Source organism: Dermacentor silvarum, chromosome 5, assembly GCF_013339745.2.
Source record: "Dermacentor silvarum isolate Dsil-2018 chromosome 5, BIME_Dsil_1.4, whole genome shotgun sequence".
Classification (NCBI taxonomy): domain Eukaryota; kingdom Metazoa; phylum Arthropoda; class Arachnida; order Ixodida; family Ixodidae; genus Dermacentor; species Dermacentor silvarum.
In genome coordinates, this window is record NC_051158.1 from 99,761,752 (window position 1) to 99,776,797 (window position 15,046).

Below are 15,046 nucleotides of genomic sequence, written 5' to 3' on the forward strand. Positions count from 1 at the left end.
GGCGCGGCAGCAACCGACGCGTACATGGGTAGCGGCACCGTGGAGTTGGCGTTGCCTGGAGGCGTGGCAGCAACTTCCGCGTATGTTGGTAGGGGACGAGAGGCGGAGGGTTGCATGCACATGGAGCAAGTCAAGGACGCCAGTTCATCCCTGATGATGTCATGCAAGGCCGTGCTAGAAGGCGCATTGGGGCACCCCGACGGTGACGACAAGCCCATAGATTGCAATTCTTCGCGTGGATCAAAGCTCGTATCATGACACGCAGATGTGGGTCCGCCGTAGAAGAATAGTCGCCAACGTCCGGCTAAGGCGAACAGACCCAAGTTCGTCCAGGCGCTGACACGTTGTGACGATGTCAGTGATTGTAGCGTGGTTCTTGATGGCAGGGGCGTTGAAGGCGACTGATCTAATGCCTTTCATAACGTGGCGCACTTTGACTCTGACATAGATGAACTCACACGGCGGCAAAGTGCAAGAACATCCTCGATATACGATGTGTGAGACTCGCGTGGCTGCTGTTGGCGAGTATCGAGGGTTTTCTTTGCGATGGTAGAACGAACAGCCGGTGTACCAAATACTTGGCGGAGCTGCTGCTTGAAGGCAGCCCAGTCAGTAAAGTCTATCTCGTGGTAGAAGAAGACATGGTGGAGCTTGTGGGGGTCGTCCCAATGATTAGCGGAACTTGCTCGTAGTCATCCAGCCAGTCCTCAACATCTTCCCCATGAAGACCAGCGAAGAGATGGGGGTCATGCTGGTGGCTGCTTAAGATGTAAGGGGGGGCGGCTGGTGGTGCCAGAACTGTAGCGGTAGAAGTGAAGGTTGGTGCGTCCTGAGACATGCTAGCGGACAGTGGGCGCAATTGGCGGCCTGAACGTAGCTCCAGGGGGGTAGACTGAGCGGGCAGAGGGACTGAGGATCGAAGGAGCTACCTCCACCACTTATGACGTCTCTGTTGGCACGACGTTTATTCGTACTCGGGAGCGAACCAGCAAAGGCACACACCCGATGATGATAATCCCACATAACTGAAGATGAGGATCGAGCAACGTAGAATGATGATGATAATATACAGATGAAGAAGACGTGCGTAATAAACGCCCACAATATGTTTTCTGCTTGCTTACGCTCGTATACAAATAGGCTTCTTTGCAATTTGTTAAAAACCCAATCCCCTCTTTATACCACTATATTTTGCATTTCATTGTGTTTTGTGCTCCAGAGAAGTTAAGTGATAGCACTTGGAAGTTCATTTATTTTTGCCATTGAGTGCCTTTTTTATGAGGTATTCAACAGCAATTAAAATTTGAGCACAGTATTATGATCCACATTCTTTCTTCATTCCTAATTTCGTTCAACTACGGAAGCTGAAGTCCTGCTTTCACCGGTGAACCATGTTTCTCTAGCCATATTTGTATAAAGTCTTATTTTGACAGCCATGCAATGATAAACACACTGGACACAATGTTATTGTGCATGCAGGTAGACTACGGGCCAGTCCTGTTTCTTATATCTCAAAAAAATTCTCCAGAACCTCCTTCGTGCCAGCCTCTGATTGGAGAGTTATTAAACTAAAATCATTTCGTAGCATGTGTTCTCGTTCTAATCTCGAAGAACTAGCTGTGTTTTCCTTACTATGTTTATACCATGCAATAATGCACCTTTTTGGGTAAAATAAAAATGAGAGCATATGAGCACTAAATGGCCCGTTACGATACTGTAAGCAGTACTAGACACCTTACACAATTTATTTGATGCTATGCAATATCTGTTAATTCTAATCCTTTGTGTGGTAGAAGCAATAGTTTTCTATGTGGCATTGTTGTATTTTCCACAGTAGATGTGAATGTGGAATGCATTGATGGACAGCATTGCTTATTTTTTGTTGAGGTAGCTTTTACATTGTGAGACGACATGCCTGGTTTACCTTGCCTACTGTTTCAATAATTTCACCTACACTTATATTGAAGGTGTTACTGGTGCATAGGCTGTAGTAAAACAAACAGATTTTAATGAGAAAGCCAACATGATCACAAAGGGTAACAAAGGCAAATACTATAGTGTACAAATGTCTGGGCATCACGTTTGTCATTTCAACAGAATGTATCCTAAATAGCATACAGTTTTTGTCGCCCCTGTTGTACATGTCATATTTTTTTATGGGATAAATATTGAGGATTGCATTAAGCTTTCAGTATAACGTGAAAACTTTTAATAATGCAAAACTTTCTTTTTTTGTGAAAGTATGTTTGCATTTCACAAACCTGGCATTAAAGAATTTCATATTCCCTCCTTAGTGCTGTGTGCACACCAAGATAGTTCATGAAAAGCAAAACCAATGATGAAAATATTTAAAACATGTTGCGTACACCATGATAAGCCTCTGGTTGGCCCTGTGCTGCAAGTTTGAATATTAGGTAGAATGTTTCAAATGTGAGGTGTAAAGTGTTAAAAGTCATATGAGTAAGGTAGACAGCTGGGTGCTTGCTTTCAATGGCAGTATGCGATGTAGTGCGGGCCTGCTTTTTTGACTGTTTTTGACAATGTTTTGCACCAGGCATATTTTTGAACTAGCTAGTAGGTGCTTTCCAATTATGCTATACATGAAATTGCTGATGTTGCTATACCTGACCTGCCTGTAGAAAGTTTTCTTACGTAGTTCACAATCTATAAACTTGATTACACTGGGTGAAATTAAAATCCTCAAACAAATAATTCCCTAGCTTTACGTTTTTTTCATGATTGTGAAGATGCGATAAATGTGCTGAAACTAAATTTTCAGTGGAGAATGTTAATTGGGGCTTGAAGGGAATATGAATATTGACGAACAGTGGTTTGTTTGACAATTTTTTATATCATGCTCAAGAACTACAGGACTAACAAAAGGCTCATTATTAGCACTAGAGTCTCTGTGTTCCGATTGTGGCATTTCTCAAATGCAATTTGGTTTTCATTGTGCAGGATCAAAGCATTCATCCTGCCCATCAACTACCGAGGATGACAAGTCGCAGCAAGTGAACCTCCACTGCTGTGATAGCTGCGAATATGAAACTGGAACACTGTCCAATCTGAAAACAGACACCAGGCTTCACATAAAAGAGCGGCCATTTCCATGCCATTTGTGCCCTCGGAGCTTCTCCAGAAGATTTAACCTGACTGTGCATTTGCGCATTCACTCAGGCGAGAAGCCATTTTACTGCCCTTCATGCTCTCTGAGCTTCTCACAAAAGGCCCATCTCAACACACACCTGCTTGTTCACACTGTTGAGAAGCCATTTAAATGCGATTTGTGCCCTCAGAACTTCTCGGATAGATCTAGCCTCACTACGCATTTCCGCATTCACTCAGGCGAGAAGCCATTTCACTGCCCTTCATGCTCTCAGAGCTTCTCGCAAAAGGGCACTCTTAACAGACACCTGTTTGTCCACACTGGTGAGCGGCCATTTAAATGCGATTTGTGCCCTCAAAGCTTCTCGGAAAGATCTCACCTCACTACGCATTTGCGCATTCACTCAGGCGAGAAGCCATTTCACTGCCCTTCATGCTCTCGGAGCTTCTCGCAAAAGGTCCATATTAACAAACACCTGCGTGTTCACACTGGTGAGAGGCCGTTTAAATGCGATTTGTGCCCTCAGAGCTTCTCTCGTACATCCAGCCTGAAGGTTCATTTGTGCAACCACTCAGGTGAGCGACCATATCAGTGCCCCTCATGCCCACGGACTTTTGTGCAGAAAAGCTGCTTGAATGCTCACCTACGCATCTACTCAGGCAAGCAACCATACCGCTGCACTGTCTGCACTAAGTCCTATGTTTGGCCTTCTCGCTTGAGGGAACATATGAAAACACACCACCATGACAGCCCCAAGTAGGTCACCAGCCATGTAGGTGTGCATTATGTGTTAAGCAAAGTCTAACATTCTGAATCTATATACCTGCGCATTATGTTGCATGGCATTCTGGTGCATCAGGAAGGAAATGTTGACATTCATATGTTTTTATATGTACTTCTTTTTTTTTTTTCTCATGAAATAAGAGGTAGTCTGCGTAAGATTGTACTGTGCTATGGTGTTAACCTTAGGGAAGGGTGATTGATAGAAAAAATGATTTTGAATTATGGTTGCCTGCATCAATACCAGGTAGCACCTTGTTCATAGCAGTGCTTATTCCATACAATACATTTGTATATATCCAAGTGGATTAAGGTGCTCTCAAGCTAAAGAACAAAGATCCATTGAATAATACTGTCATGGTATCCAGTCTGCGCTCTTTTTCATGCTGTGGATTTTTGAGAACATTGTGCTGGCATGTAGACCTTTATTGAGTCATTGTGTGCAAAGATTTATCAGCATATTATGTACAGCCTTTGTTAAAAGAAACAACTACTGTAGGAGCATAGATGCTGCTTTTTTATTGAGGAGATCACGGGGCTGGAGGACTAAGGCATTTGATATGCAGCTTCCATCAGTAACATACTGAGTGTATTTATTTTGACAAAAGCTGTGCATTAAGTAATGTGCCTTGCGGCTGGTGCGAGAAGTTCATTATTGGCTACGCTTTTGTACCCTACTTTCTCTGCCATGTGTATGACTAGCAGAATAGTTGTGCTATATTCACATCCCCACTATCTAGGATTTGTAGAATGTGTGATAGCTTTGGTTAGTGGCTGTACCGTGGGGAATTTTTCTTCATGTGTGTGACTGGTACATTCAGTTTGTGTTCTGTGGCCATGAAAAAATGTAATCTTCTCTATTCATCTCACCTTTTTATTGCCTTTGCGTGTACTAGTCATTTTCAGAATTTTTTTTTCTTGATACTCTGCCTTGTCATGATTGTCTTCGTAAATGGGAGCATTCCTTTACTGCAGTTGAATGACCGGCCTTAACTACGAATTGACAGTCTTTTCTGGAGGACCATATCAATCACTGTACTTCATGAGTGCATTGCGAATGTTTATACATATCTTTTTGTTTTGTTTGCACTTTAGTGATAACCTCCTTTGCAGTCGTTTGTTAATAAGCAATCTTTCTCTTACTTTTATAGTCTCCTCGGCATTTTATTATCTTCGATGCTCCAATACAATATCAGTGAAGGCACTTCCAAGTATTATTGCTCATTGGCAGTGTACACCTTTGCTATGATAAATGCATCAGCAATTTAATATGTGAGCCAGTTCTTAAGATCCATATGTGCTTTATTTTCCTATCTTGGTTCATCTAATACACTGGCAATTCTGGTTCCACTTCTGTTCCATCTTTCTCTGATACTGAGTTCAGACGAATGTTTGAATACCTTGAAAAGCCTTTAGTCTGAAAAGCACATTTTCAAGCCCTTATATCTTTGCAAATTTTCACGGATCATAGGGGTATTTGAATTTTGATTCGGCAATCGTAAGTGCCTCCTCCTCCTCAAGAGAGAAATTTCCGCTTCTTTGTTGGTGTAGCCATTTTAACCGGACACACACCACAGAGAAAACGGCAGCGATTGTGATGATCCCCCACTGTACCTGTGCAGTCTCGTGTAGGAGTGTGATTCTACCCACCCTAGTGGTATGACCACATATGGCTATGGATTGCAGTGGCTCAAATCAGTACTATGAATTTGATTTCGTTCGCAAAGACCTCGTTCAAGCGGACATACGATCGTCACAGCTTTGAAGGGCCTTCTACTTTGACTACTCAGAAGTTGCAGTTCAGTCCCAGTTTCGTTGTCTAAAAGTTCATTGAAGTGGAAATACCGAATAAAACGCCTTCGTTATGAAGATACTTTTTTTATATTACTTTCAATTAGCCCAGATAGCGACCAAACAGGGCGCTGCGAGCGCCGCTCGATTGATGTCAAGGCAAGGATTTGCGTCTGTCGTGTGCTACAGTTCGGGCTACGTCCGCACGCCTTCTGCAGTGTATCCGTTTGTTCACTCTCGTTCCCTATGCTGGTACACTAATAGCAGTCCTCTGACATATATTTTTACGTTGTCTCCTTTCGTCATAATTTACTAAATGAGCTTATTTCATGGACAACAATATATTTATCAATGGCAACGTTACAGTGCCGGCCAACAGAGCTTAGTTCAGAGGGGCGTGGATTTTTGATGCGCAGTTCTACACGCTGCAGCGTTAGCTCACGTAGATAATAAAAGCATAAACGCGAAAGCATAGCATAGAACAATACAGTTAAGCGACCATACTTCCCGTGGTGCAACAATCGTGTAAGAAACGCTAGCTATATAAGACTTCTACAATATTTACCTTGATTTTGACCCGCTACAACTCATTTGCTCACGACGAGCTGTTCATGGCAAAATATCTAATCTTCGCATTTATTCACAGAAATAATTGGCAGTAGCACGAGCACTAAACACTGCAGTATTTAGATTCTACCAATGCTATTTGTTTTTTTTGAACTGCTTATAAAAAGTAAGCCATTCTTAACGAGGTAATTTTAAGCGGTAGTAATTTTAAGTAAAGCTAATTGAGGCTTTAAGTTGTTTGCCGCAGACAAAAAGGCAGGGACCAATATTTATTCTTTTCAGCGTTACGCGCTCTACTCAATTAAACAATTCATCATTGCTTGGGGAACCGTTGTGGACGATCTGCTTGGCAGAACTCGCACAGCTGCCCGGTGCAACATTTTGGGCGAAATATGTGTTTAGACCTTGTGGTTGCAGCCAGGAAGAAGCTGAAGCTTCATTCTTCAGTGGTATATGACACATTTAAAATATCTGCATTCACCGAAGGAGGTCAAAACGCACGTGAATTTATATATGAGGCTTGCGTACAGTCTTATTATTTAGAAGGGGGTATAAGAGGTGGCCTTTTATGGTCTAATGCAGCGAATAGTTCTCAGTTCGTACAATGAAACACTATTGTGGCTTAAGACATTGTCATGCCGATGATAGTTCGAGTTTCCTCTCCCAGGCAGCCGAAGCTACACTCTGGCACCTCGAGTATATATTATAGGCATTTCAAGTGGCGCTGTAAAGGATCGATTCATTGCTTCAATTTGAAGTTGTATAATGAACGGATAGGTTTCCCGAACGATGCTTGGCTCGCCATAGCGATAGTCGCTTGCTTTCATTGCAGGAGGTGTCGGCCATATTGTCTATAAAGACCGCTTCAGGCCACTATGAAACATTATATGGCTTGTAATAGCTTGGCTTTGATCTTAACCACGAACGTTTTCTTTCATGTGATTGCTATACATACATGAAGTGCAGTCGTGTTAACAGCCATGTAGAATGCTTTTTCTGGGTGTCTGTTTCGGAGAATGGTGAAAGTAACAGTTAATCTTTTTCGTAAAAAATGCTCACCTAACTCTTCATTTTGTGCATTACTTACAGTGCCCACATTTGAGTAGAACAACTCAAAAGAGCAATAAGAAGCTTGATGAAAGCTTCGCAGGTAGTATCGTATTCCAACATACTGATTTATACAGGGTGTTCACGATTAAGCTGTAGGGTTTTATTAAAATTAGGCACTGGGAGACACGCGAAGACCACCTGTGAAAATAAGTTATGTGGCCAGGGGGACACAAAGTGAGATAATTATTTCTGTCAGCAGCCGAATGAACTAAAATTGAATAGTTAACTTTTTGTTGACTGCAGTTAGTGGGTATGTTATTATTGAATAGTCTGAGGCAGTCATGTTTCTACACAGTATCAGTTGGAAGAATTCTTCCAGCGTGTCTTTGCTCCGAGATATCCGACTCGAAATTTTAGTTGTCGTCCGCGTGATTTACATATGCAAGAAAGTTAGGATCAGTGCAAAGCTCCTCCCTGATGTGGCGCCGTTGTTACGTGCGGCGTTAAGTCTGACAACGGGGCGGAGGCATTGGCAAAGTTGATAACTGTCCCCCTTCCCCTCTCGGCTGGCAAAATAAAAAAATCGAAGAACCCGGAATCGGCTGTCATAACATGCGACCGCGCAGCCTGTAACGATGGTGGCAGCTGCCATGCCGAAATAATGGCACGAGCGGTGAAGCGGGAGGGCAGTGCGCATGCGTAATGGTGACACCGCGCGGTCATATCTTGATTTCGCCAGCCCAGAGGGGAAGCGTTCACCTGCTATCATCTTTGCATATGCCTCCGTCCTGTTATCAGACTAGACAACGAATGCAACAACCGCGTCACATCAGGGAGGTGCTTTGCACCGATCCTCGTTCTCTTCTATGCGTAATCAGGCGAATGACAATTAAATTTGGCATTGGATATCTCGGAGCACAGACATGCTAGAATTCTTCCAAGTGAAACTGTGTAGAAACACGACTGCCTCTAACCTTTGAATCGAAACATATAACTTACTGCAGTAAATAAAAAGTAAATATTCAATTTTAGTTAATTTGGGTGCTGACATTGATAATTATAATCTCACTTTGTGTCCCCCTGGCCACATAACTTATCTGCATGGGTGGTCTTCGCGTGCCTGCCAGTGCGCCTAATTTTAATAAAACAATAAAGTTTAATTTTGAACACCCGGTATATAAATTTGACACCAAATCCCAATATTGCTGTTTCGTGTAAAAAGTTTGGAGCGAGTCATGGTACAAATAAAATGTTCCATGCTGAATTTGCAGACAGACACGGCGCTCCTCTGCTTTGCAAATGCAGTAATCCCTGTAACTCTTTATAGGTTCTATATAAAAGCAGTAAATTTTCGCTATTCATGCATTTTTGAAAAAGACACTGCACTTTAAATGTGACAGCAGAAAGCATTCAAAACATGCTTAAGGAAGTATGGCTGGCGCGCCCGATACACTGAGCACGCACCAAGCGAACGAGCACGCGCCGAGCGAGCCAACGTTTATAGATATCTATAAACGTTGGAGCGGAGCGGTGTCCTGGCCATGACACCATTCGTAGAGGCCATCAATCCAACTTCTCGCCGCTAATGGGCAGCTGATTGGAAAATCTTCGTTGTGGCGGAAATTTCGTTGTAGCGGCATTCGTTGTAGGGGGATTCGACTATACAGGCAATAAGCTGCATGAGCATGTAGCCATTCTTGTGCATCATGGCAGACAAGTGCGACTATATGCTGTCGTAAACTGCACTGTAAAGTCTTTTCAAAGGATATTCCAGCAGGGTATTATAAGGTGTTTCACCGTGTGTCATCGTGAGATTATGTCTGTTTATGAGACCATGTTCATGTGGTATTTCTTATGTGAACACAGAGTAAACTTAGAAGTGCATAGTAAAACTTGCTGCTGGTCTAGTTGGTACTTGATATCTGGCGTGAAATAGACGCACAATAATCACGGAAGGAAGATTAGAAAGGAAACTGCACATTTGGTATGTTAATGCAGTAATGCTAGCCCAGGAGGGGCCTGAGTAGACAAAAGAAAGCCACATAGGTGCCTGTGTATGAGCCTTTTTCTGTTCTTTGCCACTTGGCACTTTGTTCTTACGTTTATCAAAAGCTGTGCATGCAGTATTGTGCCTGAACGCTAGCCAGACAAGTTAACTGTTGATAACACCTTTTTTTTCCTCTTTCTCTACCTGCATGTGCGTAACTCGTTTTGGAAAATAATATATTCACACTCTTACTACAAAAGATGTTTACAATTAAAGATATATGTTCTTGTTAGTGGCTTTATGTTTGTAAATTTTGTGGCACGTTTGAGACTGGTTGTTTCTGTGTTACTGTTTGGCGCATCATGTGACGTGGTCTTTTTATGTTTCATCTCTGTCTTTAAGTTCTAGGACTGATATTGTTACTCGGATATTTTTTTTATTATTATATTCTGTTAATGCTTTTTCATTGTCTTGGACGTACCTTTGCAACAATGTAGAATGTAGAAAACTGTTTCATTATTGCCATTGATTGCAATCATTCGGAGATATTTATGAGGAATCTGTATCTTGAGTGGGATGTTATGATGCATGTTCTTTGTTCATTCTTTCACTGGTTCAACTACAGTACTAGAAGCCCTGTTGTCACAAATGTGCCACATTTCTTCTGTTATATTTGTATGAGATCATATTTTGACTGAGCCATCTAATAATATATACGAGGGCAGTTAGAAAAGTATACGACCTTATTTTTTTTGCAAATACCTGATGGATATGAAACAAGTGCGCTTCCTTCAGCATACCTTGAACGTTCGTGCACAGGCACATATTTTTTCCTGCCTGTCGATAGCGTCAGTAACTGAGACGCCTCGTTGTAGTGAGGTAGTGCGCAGTGCTTTCATCAGTTTTTTATTGCAAGGAAAATGGCAGAGTGACTGGAGCAGCGCTGCTGCATTAAATTTTGCCAGAAACTGGGCGCCAGCCAAGTGGAAACCATTCGGAAGACTGCTTTCGGTGACGATGCTATGAGCAGCACACAGATTAAGGAGTGGTACAACCGGTTTTAAAGACCGGTCGGCCATCAACATGCCGAAATGACCAGGTCTTTGCCGAAGTGAAAGCTCCGGTGATGCGAGACCGTCATGTGACTATCGGAAAAATTGCGGAAAAGGTGAGCATCAGCACTTTTTCGGCATATTCCATTATGACCGAAGATTTGGCCATGAAGAGAGTTGCAGCGAAATTCGTGCCGAAGCTACTCACGGTGGAGCAAAAGCAACTTCGTGTTAAAGTCTCACAGGACATGCTGGATTCCACAAACAGTGACCCCGACTTCATGAACACCATAATCACTAGTGACGAGTCTTGGGTGTACGGGTACGACTCGGAAAGCAAATTCCAGTCGTCACAGTGGAAGCTTCCACGTCACCAAGACCAAAGAAGGCCTGCCAAGTGTGCAGCAACGTCAAGTGATGCTGACTGCTTTCTTTGGACTCCTCTGGTGTGGTACACCACGAGTATGCACCACGGGGTCAAACAATCACCAAAGAGTACTACAGGGATGTCCTCTGTCGCCTATGTGATGCTGTGCGGCGCAAGGGACCGGAGTTGTGTTCAAGAGGAAATTGGCGCATCCATCCCGACAATGGTCCTGCACATTCCTCGCACTTGATTCAGACTTTTTTGGCAAAACACCATACTTCTGTGGTTCAACAGGCTCCTTACTCTCCTGATATGGCCCCCTGCGACTTCTGGCTGTTTCCCAAAATCAAGTAGCCATTGAAAGGAGGGCGATTTCAGACAAGAGAGGACATTATGGCCGCAATGACAGCTGGGCTAAACTCCATTCCGAAAGAGGCCATCTCGGAATGCTTCCAACAATGGCAGCACCGCTGGGAGAAGTGTGTGGAGTCCCAAGGAGACTACTTAGAGGGTGATTAGGTTTCCAACGCTCCAGTTATGCCAGTTTCTTTTCTGTGGCGAAAGGTCAAATACTTTCTAACAGACCTCGTACACTGTACACAATGCCGTCGTTACTACTGCCACCGTAAAATTCAAACCGAACACCGGAGTGAGCGAGCCGCATGGCCGTCAGCGATACAAAGCAGCACTTGCTGCTGTCGAGACAAATTGTGGCCAGGTATATAATTGACATAGTGTGGGCAGTTATGTGATACCTGTTGACAGTGGTGTGGGCATGTATGTGATACCTGTTTACAGTAGTGTGGCCGGGTATGTGATACCTGTTGACAGTAGTGTGGCCAGTTGTGTGATACATGTTGACAGCAGTGTATCCACTTATGTGATACCTGTTGACAGTAGTATGGCCAGGTATGTGATGCATGTTGACAGTACTGTGGCCAGGTATGTGATACCTTTGACAATAATGTGGCCAGTTGTGTGATACCTGTTTACAGTAGTGTGGCCAGTTGTGTGATACATGTTGACAGCAGTGTATCCAGTTATGTAATACCTGTTGACAGTAGTATGGCCAGGTATGTGATACATGTTGACAGTAGTGTGGCCAGGTATGTGATACCTGTTGACATTAGTATGGCCAGGTATGCGATACATGTTGACAGTAGTATGGCCAGGTATGTGATACCTGTTGACAGTAGTGTGTCGAGTTATGTGATACCTGTTGACAGTATTGTGGCCAGGTATGTGATACCTCTTGACAGTGGCATACCTGTCAAGTCTCCCGGATTACCCGGGAGACTCCCTGATTTGACCATTTCTTCCGGTTGTACGGTTGACAGGAAAATCTCCCGTAAATTGCTGTTGTGTCCCGTTCCCGCGTCCAGCGCTTTGTCAGGCCACATTGGCGGAAAACAACATCCAGCCCAATCTAATACAGTTCATCGCGCAGAACATAGTTAAGAAAGTAGTAGGAAAACCGTATACATACGCGTTTTCGTTAACCACAGAGCCGTTCCTTACGCTGACGGAGTTGTTGGGTGCCATAGTGGCCTAGTTCCATTAAGTGCCATCAGACTAAACTCTGCATCGTTCTCCTCGGCGTCAGCCGCTCTGGCATTGCATCTAGGCCTACGGTCAGTCAATGTTTTAAAAGCAATGAGCGCAAGCGGAAAATTATCTTCAAGTATTTTAATCTAGTGCTCAGCCGAAGTGACCCTGGGTAATTTGTTGATACCACAGGGCAATGCAGAGTGCGAGCGGCAATTTAACATTGTGAAAAATATGAGGACGCAGTGCCGCTCGTCCGTGTGTCGCTCGTTCAAGTTGCTGGGAGACGTCAACCTCGTAAAATGTGAAAGAAATGGAATTTCTTACAGTCAAACATTATCTGAAGAATTTTCGAACACCTGCCGTGGTTGATTAGTGGCTTTGGGATTGCGCTGCTAAGCACAAGTTCACGGGATCAAATCCTGGCCGCGGCGGCTGCATTTCGTTGGCGGCGAAATGCAAAAGCACCTGTGTGCCGTACATTGGGTGCACGTTAAAAAACCCCAGCTGGTCAAAATTAATCTGCAGTTTCCCACTACGGCGTGCCTCATAATCAGATGGTGGTTGCGGGACGTAAGACCCGCAAATTTAATCAAATTTTAAAGAAATTTTGAAGGCAAAATGAGCAACCACGAAATGCTTGCAAAAGCGAGACCTTTTGATGTTCATGTGGGCATTAGTATATCTGTAAATGAAATTGTAATTAATTAAGTTCTCCTGGCAGTACTTGAGAATAGCGACGTTCGGTGAGGGAGGGGTTGTGTGACCGACTGACCCCCCCCCCGCCCCGGTCGGACGATCTCCCGAATTCAGTTTCTCCGAACTTGGCAGGTATGCAGTAGTGTGGCCAGTTGTGTGATACCTGTTGACAGTATACGTAACTAGGTAGTCGTTGCTCCGCTGACCCAGAGACAGGTGGCTGGTGCGCATACCCATTTTGGAATCACATTCGCTGGAGGCTGCGTGGTCTCTCGCTGAGGTTGCTTCAACACGCTGGGTCACCGCTCGGCCAAAGTGGGCTACATGGCTGTCACGACAACACAGACTAAAGGCAGCTGATCAGATATTGTGGCATGTACACTGCTTTCTGCTTCAAATGGGAGGCCATGCAGTTTAGTCTACTCATTCAGTTTGAATGACGTGGACAGTGCCTGCCAGAGTGCCACAAGGGGAGCAGCTTGCCATTATATGGGGATGCGCACCCGCCTCTTATGTCTGGGTCGTCAGCATAGTGACAAACTGTTGCATATACTGTCGACAAAGGTCGCATGGCCGGCCGTAGTCTCATTGCAGTTCCAGCCATTGCCACTTCGTGGTGCGGATGGTCATGTAGACCACTCGCTCTCGTGTTCGGCTTAAGTTTAGTGGTGGTGATACAAGTGGGGCTAGAGTATGTGGCAATATTGTTTTCTATCCCTCAGAACAGTTCTTTCAGAAGGGCACTTGTTTCAACCTTTGATTGGAGAGTTTCTAAACACAAAAATCACTTCATAGCATGTGTTCTTTTGTTTTAAGCTCCAAGAATTAGCTGTGCTGTGCTTACTTTGTTTATACCATGCAGTAATGCACCGCTTCGGGTAATATAAATATAGGAGTATGTGCGCTCGATAAGCCCAGTAGCCTATTTATATTTTGTATGGAGCACCAGAAGTATCGCGTACACAATTTAATTCATGCTCTGGAATGCCTGTTGTGTGCATTCTTTTTTTCTTGTAAAAACAATGGCATTTTATTGCACTTTGCGAGTTGCATTCTCTACAGTGGACTTGACCGTGGAGTTCATTGAAGGACTGCATTCCTTGTTCATTGCTAAGGTAGCTCTTGCATTTCGAGATGGCACACATGGTTTACCCTTTTGGAAACGTTCATCAACTTATTATTCAGCATTCATCATTGACCCACGTACTTGTTTCTTGGTTATTCATATATTTCAGGCTTAACAAAACAAACAGTGACACATTAAAACAACTTGGGTGGTGAAAATAAACAAGAGGAAATGCTGAAGCAGCATATGACCACAGTATGCAGAGATAAGAATTTGTGCTTTGCTTGTTGTTCTAGGCATTAATCACGTAGTAAATAAGTCAGATGATGAAATACCAGCATAAAACCATAAAATACTTGTAATAATGGTGCTGTTCTACCCAGGCCATCTGATCACAGTTCGAGACTTAATTTCCCGAACGTTCTTGTTATCTCGGGTGGTGCATTCTATCAAAGAAAAGCTTTTGCTTTTGTAAGCTCAATGTAAAGGGGACACTGTACTGCGCATTTATATGTTTGCGTTGCGAACAACTATGTGATGTAGGAGGTTATCCTTGTCCAGGAGAGTGGCTGTGTGGCCATTCTAATGGCAACCGCAGATGTACCACTCTTCTACTGTTTTGATAATGGCAACGTCAATTGCAGTTGTTACTAGTAAGCACACTGTGGTGAAGGACCCAAACTAAAGAGAACTTTAACATGGCCACATTGTGTAACACATGCACGTATGGTGTACAGATATCTGTGCACCAAGTTTGTCATTTAGAAAGAAATATGTTGAACAGTCACAGTGACATGAATTTTCTTGCTGCACTGTGGCACGTATGTATATTGTTTTTATATGATTCTTATCAAGGATATCATGCAAACTTCTTCTGCACCATGGCAACTTGGAACGAAAAGCATGTTCTATTTTGCTGAAGCGACAGCACATGCAAGCGGTGCACTCCTCCTCTCACTTCAATAACTTTAACTGTGTAAAACTTTATTTTTATTAAGCGGCTCTGAACCACTTTTTATTTAAGTGGAGAAAGACA

The 15,046-nt window shown here is 43.5% G+C and overlaps 1 protein-coding gene across 1 annotated transcript in view; it reads left to right on the top strand.

The window, feature by feature from the left end:
• LOC119453641 (oocyte zinc finger protein XlCOF6) overlaps positions 1-15,046 on the top strand; it is a 791,503-nt gene that overhangs the window by 575,528 nt on the left and 200,929 nt on the right. The window contains exon 9 of the mRNA XM_049668312.1: positions 3,514-3,563. Coding sequence (XP_049524269.1) covers positions 3,514-3,563 — 50 coding nt within the window. The remainder of the gene's footprint in view (positions 1-3,513; positions 3,564-15,046) is intronic.